Source organism: Telopea speciosissima, chromosome 5, assembly GCF_018873765.1.
Source record: "Telopea speciosissima isolate NSW1024214 ecotype Mountain lineage chromosome 5, Tspe_v1, whole genome shotgun sequence".
NCBI classification, from domain to species: domain Eukaryota; kingdom Viridiplantae; phylum Streptophyta; class Magnoliopsida; order Proteales; family Proteaceae; genus Telopea; species Telopea speciosissima.
In genome coordinates, this window is record NC_057920.1 from 57,350,233 (window position 1) to 57,362,691 (window position 12,459).

Sequence of the window (12,459 nt, forward strand, 5' to 3'; positions counted from 1 at the left end):
ATCCGATAGTATAGCAGTAGTTCAAAGAACACTTCAATAGAATAACAGCAGCCAACACAAGCAACCGATATCATAACAGTAGCTCAAACAAACATCATAACAGTAGCTCAATACAAGCAAAATGACCAAAAACAGTCCAAAAAATCGATTAAGAAATTGATATCTATGTCAAGCTGTATCCAGCAGCACATTCATCCCAAAAGAGTAGATTTACAGCAATGAAAAAGCACCAAAATATCCCAGAAATACATCCCAAGCAACCATAAAGCATTATAAAAGACATCGAACCTGATATAGAGAGGAAACGATGTCTCAACCATTGCTGCAATCTGTCGAACATCTTCAAGGCATAAAAAATGGGATAATCTACCCCCTACGGTAGAGAGGATCCTTATAGGGTCTTCAAATCTGATAGAGTTTATCCCACCTTCTTTAGGTTATAGAAATAAAAGAGGGGGTGAAAGAGGAAGTGGAAGCTTGGGCTCTTGATCAGATCAGCTCTGATACCATGTAAATAGAAAAGAAATAGAAGGAGAGGAGAGGAGAAAAGAGTGAGAGAAAGGCTGGACTCTCTTAGCTTTGAGAGAGGCCAGATATCATTACTTATAGAGAGCACTTTACAGGGGCAAAACGGAACTAAAAGAGAGCAGGGGGAACCCCTCTCGGTATTAGCGCCAGAATGGCTGACGCTAATCCCGAGAGGGGTCTTTCCCATTTTACCCTCCAACATACACTCACTTCTAACACCAATGAAATTCAGTGGTGCTATCACGAAGTGAAAATCCATACTTTTACTGAAATTCATCCACATTTCAAATTTCAGCTTAATATTTAGTCAATTTTACGTTTTGCATTAGCATTAAGCTTTTCTGAATACGAATAATGGCTCCCTACTGCATATGTTGTTATGTTGCACATAATGTAATGTGTTTCTGTCTCGTTTTTCTCTCTTTCCCTATTAAACTTCATTTTAATTGATTTCTATGCTTGCATTTCAGTGGACAAATTCATTGCATGGCATTTTTGGTGAGACCAATCAAAGCGAATTGGCAGCTTTCATCTCGTATGCATTGGCATTCCCTACAAGCTTTCTAGCTCTTGTGGACACATATGATGTAAGCTAATTGGTCCAGACTGCATAAGATTATTAGATTACTTTTCAAGTTTTAAAACCTCATAAATGAATTATGTGTAAACATTCTGCTTGTAATCGGTCTTTTGACAAGGTATAATTTGTTACTTGACTGATGGTTGAGACTCAAACTTATAATATTTGCACTTACACTTTCTATTTCTTAAGCTGATTCTAAGTTTTAGTTCATCATAGTGAAACCCAGAGACACTGTTTAACTCAGTTATTTAATACTTTTGTTCCCCTTCTTTTTTGAGTTTTAGCTGGGACCATAGTTTTAATACCAGAGAAACCGGCATTCAAACCAGAAAAAACCAGAACCGCCCAGTTCTGGTCAGTGTTTTTATTTTTTTTAATTGTAGCATTTATCTAATATTTTCTTCCTTTAGTCAAAATGCAGTCAGTCAAACCAGTCTGAACTCTGAACCAGAACTGGGCAGCTTTTCGGATTGCCTCCTGTCCGGTTGTGAAACTATGGCTAGGGACAAGCTTCAAACTTATGGTCAAAAACTCACTATTTATTGAGATCAGAACTTAAACTTAGTTGTGTAACTGACCATATTCCGTAATGATATCTCTCATAAGATGGGTACAAGTCATTTGGGTGATTTCCTTGAAATGGCATTTTCTTTGAATTTTAACTCTAGTATAACAAAAGTTATAAGGGGATATATGGAATATTTTCTATATTTCCATTAATCTTAGTTGCTATATTCATCATTCTTGAAAACTTATTCTTGAACATCCCATATTGTTTTGGTATAATGTACCAAACAGCTAAGGTTCATGCTAGAGATAACACGGTAATGTGTGATTGATACAAATTAGTACAGTTGTCATGTTACCTACAATTAAATCTATACATGGATATCTTGTGAATCATTTTCGGTTTGTTATCCTGCATATCAAGCATGCCTATTTTTCTTGGGAGTTGATCTCTATTGTCACTACCATTATAATGGTATATAAGCTTTTCATTTGAATGATATTGTCTTATTTCATCTGGTGCATCTCTTTTTGTTGTTTTTAACAGATTTTCCAACGACTGAGTGTTGACATCTTCCTTTTTAGTTTTTACCAGGTTATGAAGAGTGGTATTCCTAATTTCTGTGCAGTTGCTCTAGCACTTGCTGATTTGGGGTAAGTTTGGATAGTGTTTACACTCTTAAGAATTTATTTTGAATAAAAATATATAGTTTTAGGATTTATTTGAATGCCTTCCTTTCATGTTATTGCTTCACATATTCCTTTAGTAATAAGGTTTTCCTTCAGCTTTTGGTGCTTTTGCAAATAAATATAGCTTGGCTGGTATTCGTTAATTATCTTCTGTAAGGGCAAAAGGCCTCTTCATGGCCATGTAGATGGCCACTTTTCAGGATATGTTCTCTTCAGAGTTGAAGGACACGAGAGGACTAGGGTGAGGGTGGCACATTGGGCAATGGTTGATCCTCCTTTTAAAGATGTTCCAGTCATTTACTTGTTCACAGATTACGGAATATAATTAACTCTACCATCCCCATCAAAAGAAGATTGGTCTTGTGGTCTCCATAGGAAGAAATTGTGAAATTAAGTTTTGGTGGTTCGTCAATGGGAAACCCAGGTCCCTTTGGCACATAGTTGTCAAGGCGACGCCTAGGTTCCAAGCGCCTTGGTCGCCTTGTTGGTGTTGCCTTGTGTCTAAGCCCTCTCCAACGCCTTGGGTTGCCTTGACGCTGTGATAACTTTGGGTCACCTGGATCCGTGACAACTATGCTCTGGCATAGAGGAAGTCATCTGATTGCGTATATGACCTTATTTGAGGCTTACTCGGCCCTATAGGTGTGGGGATTCTGTTAGAGCAGAAATTCTCTCCCTCCAAATTGTATTTGGAGTGTGCTGAGAGGGTTTTGACAGTATCATGGTGGAAGGAAATTCACTGACTATCATTGCTTGGATTCTTCTTATAAGTATTTCCATTGAAAATCTGCAGATGTTATAAGATACATAAATTTCCTTGCTTCATCAGAGGTGAACTGCTAGTTCCATGGAAGCCAAGGACTGCAAGAAACATGCCGGATCTGTTAGCCAGGCAAGGGTTGAGAGATTAACTTGGCGTTCTAGGAACTCTTTCCCTTGAGTGATTTCTGTTTTCACATTGTTGTCTTTACTGATTAAGCCCAATCTAGTTGTGATTTTGTATTCGGGCTTTATCTTTTCCAATAAATTTGGGGTTATCTATTGGTGGGGGGGGGGAGGGGAGTAATCTGATCAATCAAGTGAAAAAAGAAAGGGAAAACTGGAAACCCTTTCTCTTTTTTCCCATTTCTTATAGTGCACACAATGACAGAAGAGTGTGGATTTGGATTTTGGACTACAAATGATAACTTTAAAGCCAACGATGTAAGTTGTCATTTGCTACCTTTGTCATTATCCCTAAGGATCATACTCCCACTTCCTTATAAGGCCGTGATAGTGGTCCTGGTCCCAGTGAAACGCAGGGTGCTACAATGTTGATTTGATTACAAAAAGGTTACGATGTGAGGCGTTTGCAATTGTTCCTCCCTCAGGTCTGCCTCGTGTAAAGTTTCCAAGGAATTTGTGGATGTTTCATTCAGATAGAGTTATCCCCAAGGTATTGCTAGTGTGGTTCTGGCATCTCCTTTTGGGAAAAGGGGAAAATTTATATAGCACAGAACAATGTTTATGTTGGAATATATAATCCAGAATACCGTGGGGGTATTCTGGTCCTTTTGAGTTTGCTTAGTTGTTAAGTTATTGGGATTAGATTGCTGCTCTTATTGAGTCAGCTAGTTAGGGGTATTTTTGTCTATTTATGTCCCTTTGTAATATTTCCCTCTATTATAAGGGTCTTACCTATCAATGACATCAAGCAATTCCATTCTCTCATTTCCTTTTTCTAACCCACGATTCTGCCAACATGGTATCAGAGCAGTTTTGATCTAGGTTAGAAAGAAAAAACCCTTCTTCTCTTTAATCGACTTCTCCCTCTCTCTCTTTTTATCGGTTTCACCTTCTTCTGGTTTTCTTCTTCTCATCCTTGTAAGGGAGCAACGCTAATGAGGTAAAAACCTAAACGAAAGATTTAGTTGCTGCCATCCTCCATCCTATCTATTTTTTCCATTAAAATTCTGCTGGAACAATCTCTGCGATTTGAAGGTCTCCAGTTTTTCTTGAAGATCAGATTTCTATCACTAAAGAAGGCTGATCCTCCATTGTTGCAGCCTCCCATGCACCCTTTTCCAGCACCTTTCTACCCTATTCCACTATCCTCTCTCCGCTTTTTTTTTCTTTCTCCAGCTTTCATTAACCATTCCAGCCCCCATACCCAATCGATCTCAACTTGTCAGGGTTTTGAAAGATTTTTGGGTTTCTCCTTTCAGATGTAGCTGATTTTTGGGGGGTGATTCTCTACTATTATAAGCCCACTCGACCTAAGTTTGGACCTTTTCTGATGGTTGGATTAGTTTTTACAACAAAACCTCCTTAACCTTCTAATTTGGTTACCTACCAAAAAATCCTGACAAAACCCTGAATCCAATTGAATTTAGGGTTACTGGTTTTAGCTTTTTGCTGATTTTTGGAGGGCTGATTACTTCTATTACTAGGACCACTCTACCTCAATCTTGCACCTATCCAAGTTTTCAAGAAGACCCATAGCCCAATCGATCTTTACTTTTGGGGTTTTATAAAACCCTAACACATATCGATTTTTGGGTTAGGGTTGTTTGCTGCTGCTGTAATTTTTTGGAGGTGTTTCTACCATCAAGAGAGGCAATCTACTTCAATTATTCATGGCTTGAAGAAGTATTTTACCTAAGATAGCTGCTGCCCTATTTTTTCTGCACTTTTAGGTGTTTCTCCTTCTTAAAGATCAAGTCTCAAACACCACAAGAGATTGATTGTTCGTATTGGAGATCCATTCAAGCAGTTGAGGACAACATCTATTACCTGAAATCATCAAACTTTGACAAGTCATCATCAGTTTTTTGAAGCCCCCTACCCTCCAATCGATCTCAAGTTTCAGGGTTTTTACAAAACGTTGACTATAATCAATCTAAGGATTAGGACAGTCCTCTCTTGCTGATTTTTTTAGGAGTGTTTTATCACCATTAGAGGAGTACTTGACCCAAGTTTCAGCATCATTCATAGAGTTTTTTTTAACGAAATTCAGATTTCTTCCTTATGGTCACCTTCTACATCAATCAACCTATTTTTTTTCTAGTTCCTATGTGGCTGGCTGCATCACTTACTATTGGATTTGCTGAGTTATTATCTTATACTTGCTGGTTCTATTGAGCTTTACTACATACCTTGCTGGTTCTATTGATTGGCTTCTGTTAACATGACTGGTTGATATGTTACTGCTGCCTTTATGAGGACTACTGCTACCCTGTTCTTGAGACTGAGTATCCTACTATTGGAGATCGAATTTCTTTCATTGTTGAAGACTCGAATCTACTATCCTGGAGATCAATTTATTTGGGATTACAACAGTGTGTTCCATAGTGTTAATAAAATAGGTTTGTGGAATAATGCTTGAATGATCAATGAGATCAGTCAAGCTCTCTATTTATAATAAGAATAAAAGAGATTACAAGGGGAAATACTATTCACGACACTGTTCATGATACTGTTCGCGTGAACAGTGTCACGGCCCTAATTATATTTCTACCCTTGCTCATAAATACATAAATAAAAAATAAATAAAATACTCAAAAGACCAGAATACCCCCATGGTATTCTGGTGTACATAATTTAACACTCCCCCTCAAGTTGGTGCAAATATATCAATCATGCCCAACTTGACTAGAATGGGATGGAACAATTTCCCAGATAATTCCTTAGTGAAGATATCAGCAACCTGATCAGCCGACTTCACAAAAGGAACACAAATCAACCCTTCTTCCAGCTTTTCCTTGATGAAATGTCTGTCCGCTTCAACATGTTTAGTGCGATCATGCTGTACCGGGTTGTGTGCAATGCTGATTGCAGCTTTGTTATCACAGTACAACATCATGGGAAGATGAACAGGAACACTAAGATCTTGTAGCAAGCCTTTCAACCAAAGTAACTCACAAATGCCTTGTGCCATAGCCCAAAACTCGGCTTCAGCACTAGAACGAGCCACCACATTCTGCTTCTTGCTACGCCAAGTGACCAAATTGCCACCTACAAAAGAACAGTATCCAGAGATAGACTTCCGATCTACAAAACCAGCCCAGTCAGCATCGGTATACGCCTCTACCCGTAGGTTACCATTAGGAGACAGAAGAATGCCTTTTCCAGGAGCTGACTTTAAGTAGTGGAGAATCCGAAGAACAGCCTCTATGTGAGAAGAATAGGGATCATGCATGAACTGACTCACAGTACTCACAGTACTCACAGCAATAGCAATATCTGGACGAGTATGTGAGAGATAAATCAGCTTTCCCACTAGGCGTTGGTACCGGCCTTTATCAATAGGTTCACCCTCCTTTTCTTTGAGACAAACAGTAGCCTCCATAGGAGTATCTGAAGGGTGACATCCTAACAGACCAGTTTCAGCCAACAAGTCTAGGACATACTTCCTTTGGGAGAGAAAGATGCCTTTAGAAGATCTGACAACCTCAATCCCAAGAAAGTACCGTAGCTGCCCTAGATCTTTAATCTCGAATTCCTGCCCAAGAAACCTCTTCAACCGGCTAATCTCATCCCCATCATTGCCTGTAACCACAATGTCATCCACATACACTATAAGAACAGTGAGCTTCTCACCAGCCCTCTTTATAAAGAGAGTATGATCAGCATTACTTTGCTTGTAGCCAACAGATGTCATTGCCTTGTGGAACCGACCAAACCATGCTCGAGGTGGCTTCAGCCCATACAATGCTCGCTTCAATTTGCATACCTTGCCTTCATTATTGTCAGAAGAAAAACCTGGTGGAATATCCATGTATACCTCCTCACAAAGTTCCCCATTTAGGAAGGCATTCTTCACATCCAACTGTTGGAGATCCCATCCAAGATTAACTGCACACGATAGTAAAACCCGAACTGTATTCAATTTTGCAATAGGGGCAAAAGTGTCCTGATAGTCAATCCCATATGTTTGGGTGAAGCCCTTTGCAACCAAACGTGCCTTATACTGATCCACAGACCCATCAATCTTTTGTTTGACCACAAACACCCACTTACATCCCACTGGTTTTTTTCCTGGAGGGAGGGTTACAAGATCCCAAGTGTTGTTTTTTTCTAAAGCTCTCATTTCTTCCAACATAGCTGCCTTCCACTTTCCATCTGTATATGCTTCCTGCCAGTTTTTAGGAATAGGAACAGAAGAAAGAGAGGACACAAATACACGAAAAGATGGAGAAAGAGAACTATAAGAAACAAAGCGAGAAATGGGATGCAGGGTGCAAGTCCTAGTACCTTTTCGATGAGCAATAGGTAGATCAGAAGGAGAGGTCTCACCACAAGGAAGAGGAGGATCTGACTCCTGGGTTGGCAATTGGATAGGTATTGGTGCCACAGTGGATTGATGCTGCCCTCTGTTGGAGTGTCTCTTGTAGGTGATGATATTAGAGTTGTCAATTTTCTTCTGAAATTCACTGATGGTTCTCTGGACTGGAGTCAACTCCCCCTGACAATGATCATTACTACCATTATTTCCTACATACTCCCCCTGTAAAGGAGTCCCTACAGATGAAGGGACAGCAGCTAAAGGAGGCTGGGTAGCAGCCAAAGGAGGCTGGGCAGCAGTGGTAGGAGGCTAGGCAGCAGTGGTAGGAGGCTGGGCAGCAGCCAAAGGAGGAATCTCAAGGGGAGGAAACACAAGCACATCTTCACTGGAACCAGAATTCTCCCCCTGAAGATGTGTAGACTGATACTAGGCAAGACTTCCATGAAAGACCACATCCATACTGAGCAAAGTACGACGAGGAGGAGGGTGGTAACACTTATAACCTTTCTGGGTCGGAGAATAACCCAAAAAAATACACCTTAACCCACGAGGATCAAATTTGCCATGAGGTTTAGTGTCTCTGGCATAACACACACAACCGAAAACTTTGGGAGGAACCACAAAGGTGGAATTCCCATGTAAAATATCGGCCGGACTGCGGGAGTCAAGAACACGGGAAGGCAACCGATTAATAAGATAGGTTGCAGTAAGAATAGCATCCCCCCAATATTGGGAGGGAACATGGCGCGAAAACATCAACACCCTGGCCACTTCCAATAAGTGTCGGTTCTTCCTTTCAGCCACACCATTTTGGGCTGGAGTATCAACACAACTTGTCTGATGAACAATCCCATTATCAGCAAGGTATTTCTGAAATTGAGTCTCTGTATACTCAGTCCCATTATCACTTCTCAAGACTTTAAGAGTAGCATTGAACTGAGTTTTGACCATGTTATGGAAATGCTGAAAACAAGAAAAAACTTGACTTTTGGTGTGTAAAAGATAAACCCATGTGTGTCTAGAATGATAATCAATAAAAGAGACAAACCAACGGTGACCAGAAACCGAAGTCTTACGACTGGGGCCCCAAACATCAGAATGTACTAAGTGAAAAAGTGAAGAACCCCTTTTATTAGAAATAGAATAAGTTGAACGTGTCTGTTTGGCCAAAACACAAGCCTCACAAAAGAAATCGGTCTTATCACAATGTTTGACCAAAGTAAGAAATAAAGATGTTAAGATACTTAAGGGGGGGTGACCTAATCTAGAGTGCCACTGATAAATTTCAGAAGATACTAAGGAATTCTGATGTAGTGGTAGTTATGGAGGTGGAGTGAGACGTCCATCATCAAGCAGGTATAGGCCACCATGCACTTTACCCAATCCAATTGTCTTCCCAGAGTCCAGATCCAGAAAAACACAATGGGAAGAAAAAAATGTTACTTTGCAGTTAAGATCACGAGTTATACTACTAATAGAAAGAAGGTTAGTAGTAAAATTTGGAATATGTAAAACATTGGACAAAGGAAGGGAAGGAGTGCAGTTAATGATTCCTTTTCCAGAAATGGAGGAAAGGGAACCATCAACCACCTTGACTTTGTCTTTCCCAGAGGTAGGAGAATAACGATGGAAGAGGCTAGAGGACCCGGTCATGTGATCTGTAGCTCCAGAATCAATGACCCAAGGATGGGAAGCTACAGAGGCACAATGACCACCAAACGAAATACCTGACCGAGCAAAGTGTGAACCTGAAGGAGTAAACGAAGTGGCAGTAGCTGGTGTAGTAGAGGCAGCAGCAATGGAAGACTTTAGCACACGTAGGAATGCCTGTAAATCCTCCTGAGATAGGCCAGTGTCAGTAGTAGGGGCTGCAGTGACAGACTCAGAGTGATTGGCCTTGGTTTTTTGTTTTAGCTTGGCAGCCCGTTTAGCCTCAAAGTCAGCAGACTTCCCATGAAGTTTCCAACATTTGTCCTTGGTGTGATAAGGCTTATGACAATGCTCACAAGTAATAGTGCCGATAGTAGTACCACCCACAGAGAGAGTACCAACTGGTGTAGAAGGAGTCGGTACAGTAGTCTGAAGGGCTGATCTGTCAGGGACAGCAGGGTGCAACATAGCAGCTCGGCGATTTTCTTCAGAGGAGACCAAGGCATAAGACTGCTCAAGTTTGGGAAAAGGGGAATGGCCCAACACTTGAACACGAATTGGGTCATACTCAACATTCAACCCAGCCAAGAAGTCATAGACCCTGATTTTATCCACAAGTTTCTTATAGGCAGCCAGATTAGTAGCATTATCAGGTTGGTAATCAGAGAAGTGGTCCAACTGTTGCCAAAGGTTACGCAGAGTAGCATAATATTTAGAGACTGTTAAGTCCCCCTGAGTAGTTTGAAGAACCTTCTTCCTGAGTTCATAGACCTGTGCATCATTACCAAGCTATCCGTACGTTTCCTTATAGGCTGACCAAACCTGAGAACCTGTATCAAAAAGGAGGAACCCATGTGCAATGTCCGAAGTCGTAGAACCAATCAAATAAGACATGAGAACACCATTGTTGGCAAACCAGCGAGTCCGGGCAGCACCTGGGGGCAGCAGGCATGGGAGCAGTGCCATCAATGTGGCCAGTGAGACCACGGCCAGCAATAGCAAAAGAGGCTGACCGAAACCACAATAGGTAGTTGTTGCCATCAAGTTTGATGGGATTGGGCTGAAAAGTATGATAATCTGATTTTTCATGTCCAGGTTGATTAGAAGTTGCAGTGGAATCAGTAGAGTCACCCATAGTTGCAACAAGGCTGTGGAGAATGAAAAACCAGCAATTACACCAAACCAAGAGCAGAAATCAAGGTCGAGTGGGCCAATATGAAGGGAAAAACAGCTCCCAAAAAATCAGCAGCAGCAAGGAGATCCCTTTAACCGAGATCGACAATGTCAGGGTTTTGGAAGAGAACCCGAAATTGGAGATCGATGTGGTGATGGGGATCCAAAAAAAATTGACGAAGAAGCTTGATCGAATCTGTCCAGGAACCTGTAGAGGATGTCCTTAATGAAGAGAAGAAGCTCCAATAAAAAATAAACAGCAAACAGCCCAATTCCCAAAAATCGATAATGATCAGGGTTTTAGAAAACCCTAAAAAAGAGGAATCGATTGGGAGAAGGGGTCTACAACAACCAAAAAAGGCTTGAGGGCAGCTGGTCCAGATCGCAGATGAGTGTCCAATATGCAGAAAACCAGCCTTGATCAATGGTAGTGGCTAGGGCTTCAAAATTCTGGAAACTCCAAAAATCGCAGACAGGAACCAGCAGCAATCGAACCAAATAAATTATCTCATAAAGGGGAAAAACAGAGGTGGGAATAGGGCAGCAACTAGATCATATGATCACCTCTGTAGTGCTGCCCTTAGGAAGGGAGGAGAAGCAAAGGGGAAAAAAGGAGAGAAAAGATATCAAGAGAAGGTGAGGAAAGAAAAAACGATAGGAAGGGGGTGGGTTTTGAAAACTTAGATCAGAGAAATTTTGGCTCTGATGCCATGTTAACAAAACAGGTTTGTGGAATAATGCTTGAATGATCAATGAGATCAGTCAAGCTCTCTATTTATAATAAGAATAAAAGAGATTACAAGGGGAAACACTGTTCACGACACTGTTTACGTGAACAGTGTCACGGCCCTAATTACATTTCTACCCTTGCTCATAAATACATAAATAAAAAATAAATAAAACACCCAAAAGACCAGAATACCCCCATGGTATTCTGGTGTACATAATTTAACACAGTTATTGGTTGCAACTACAAACCTATTCAGTTGTGTGAAGTTTTCTCTACTGATTCAAATCTAGCTTACTTTGAGAGCTTGGTCCTAGCATTGTTCACTAATTCAGATCTGATCCAAGTTTTTTTTAAGTTTATTACATCAATTATGCCCAGATATCTTTGTCAGTTCTATTTAGCATGTGGGGGTTTACAAATTGGAGTTTTGCACACTGGTTCTTCCGTGTTTGAAGATTGATCAAGCCTTGAAGATTGGAGTCTTTCCTTACTTCAAATCAGATCTGTTTACTTATCAGATTTGAATATTGGAGTTAGGTGTTTCTCCCCTGCAGGAGTTTCCATCTAAGGAGTTTGTTTGATCGTTTGAAGATGGTTGACAATTTATATGTTGCATTGTTTTTTCTCCATGATTCTTTATCCCACTGCTTCTTCCAATACCCATCTCCCATATCATACCTTTGGCACTTACCAATCATCGCCTTGGAAGTTTATGGTTTACTCTACTTTGCCATTTCTTCTTTTTCCATTCCCATAGCACCTTTGAAAATTTCGAAAGATTATACTTTTGCACTATCTCTTACATCATCTCTGTTATGTCCACGTGTACTACTACACGTGAGGGGGAGATTATATAAAGTACACTTGCAGACATTGTAGAAGTAGTACTTACAGGAACACTTGGTGCAAAACATAGAAGATCAGTGTTTCCACCATTGCCATTGGGTATCCTTTGTTATTAGGTTGAGTTTTCCGTAAGGGGGAGATTGAAGTATTAAAGTATTGAAGATATTTGGTTGTTGCCTGCCTATTTGAGGATTTGTTGCCTACCTATATAAGGATTTACAGTTGGGTTGAAGTATTAAAGTATTGAAAATATTTGGTTGTTGCATGCCTATTTGAGGATTTGTTGCCTACCTATATGAGGATTTTACAGTTGGGTTGATTATTTCCGCTGCTTGCTGCCCTAGTTCTACACTTCAGGATTTTATGTCACTGTAACAATCTGAGATTCATCACTGGACAGCTATTGAAGATTGGTGAAAGTTTGTTGATCAAGTCTGCCCAGGTTTTGGAGATCAATTATTTCAAGTTATTGAAGGTTTATTTGGGAGC

At 40.4% G+C, this 12,459-nt stretch overlaps 1 protein-coding gene across 1 annotated transcript in view; it reads left to right on the forward strand.

The window, feature by feature from the left end:
• LOC122661708 (nicotinate phosphoribosyltransferase 2-like) overlaps positions 1-12,459 on the forward strand; it is an 81,847-nt gene that overhangs the window by 53,146 nt on the left and 16,242 nt on the right. Inside the window, exons 8-9 of the mRNA XM_043857207.1 lie at positions 999-1,115; positions 2,214-2,272. Of these exons, the coding sequence (XP_043713142.1) occupies positions 999-1,115; positions 2,214-2,272 (176 nt within the window). The remainder of the gene's footprint in view (positions 1-998; positions 1,116-2,213; positions 2,273-12,459) is intronic.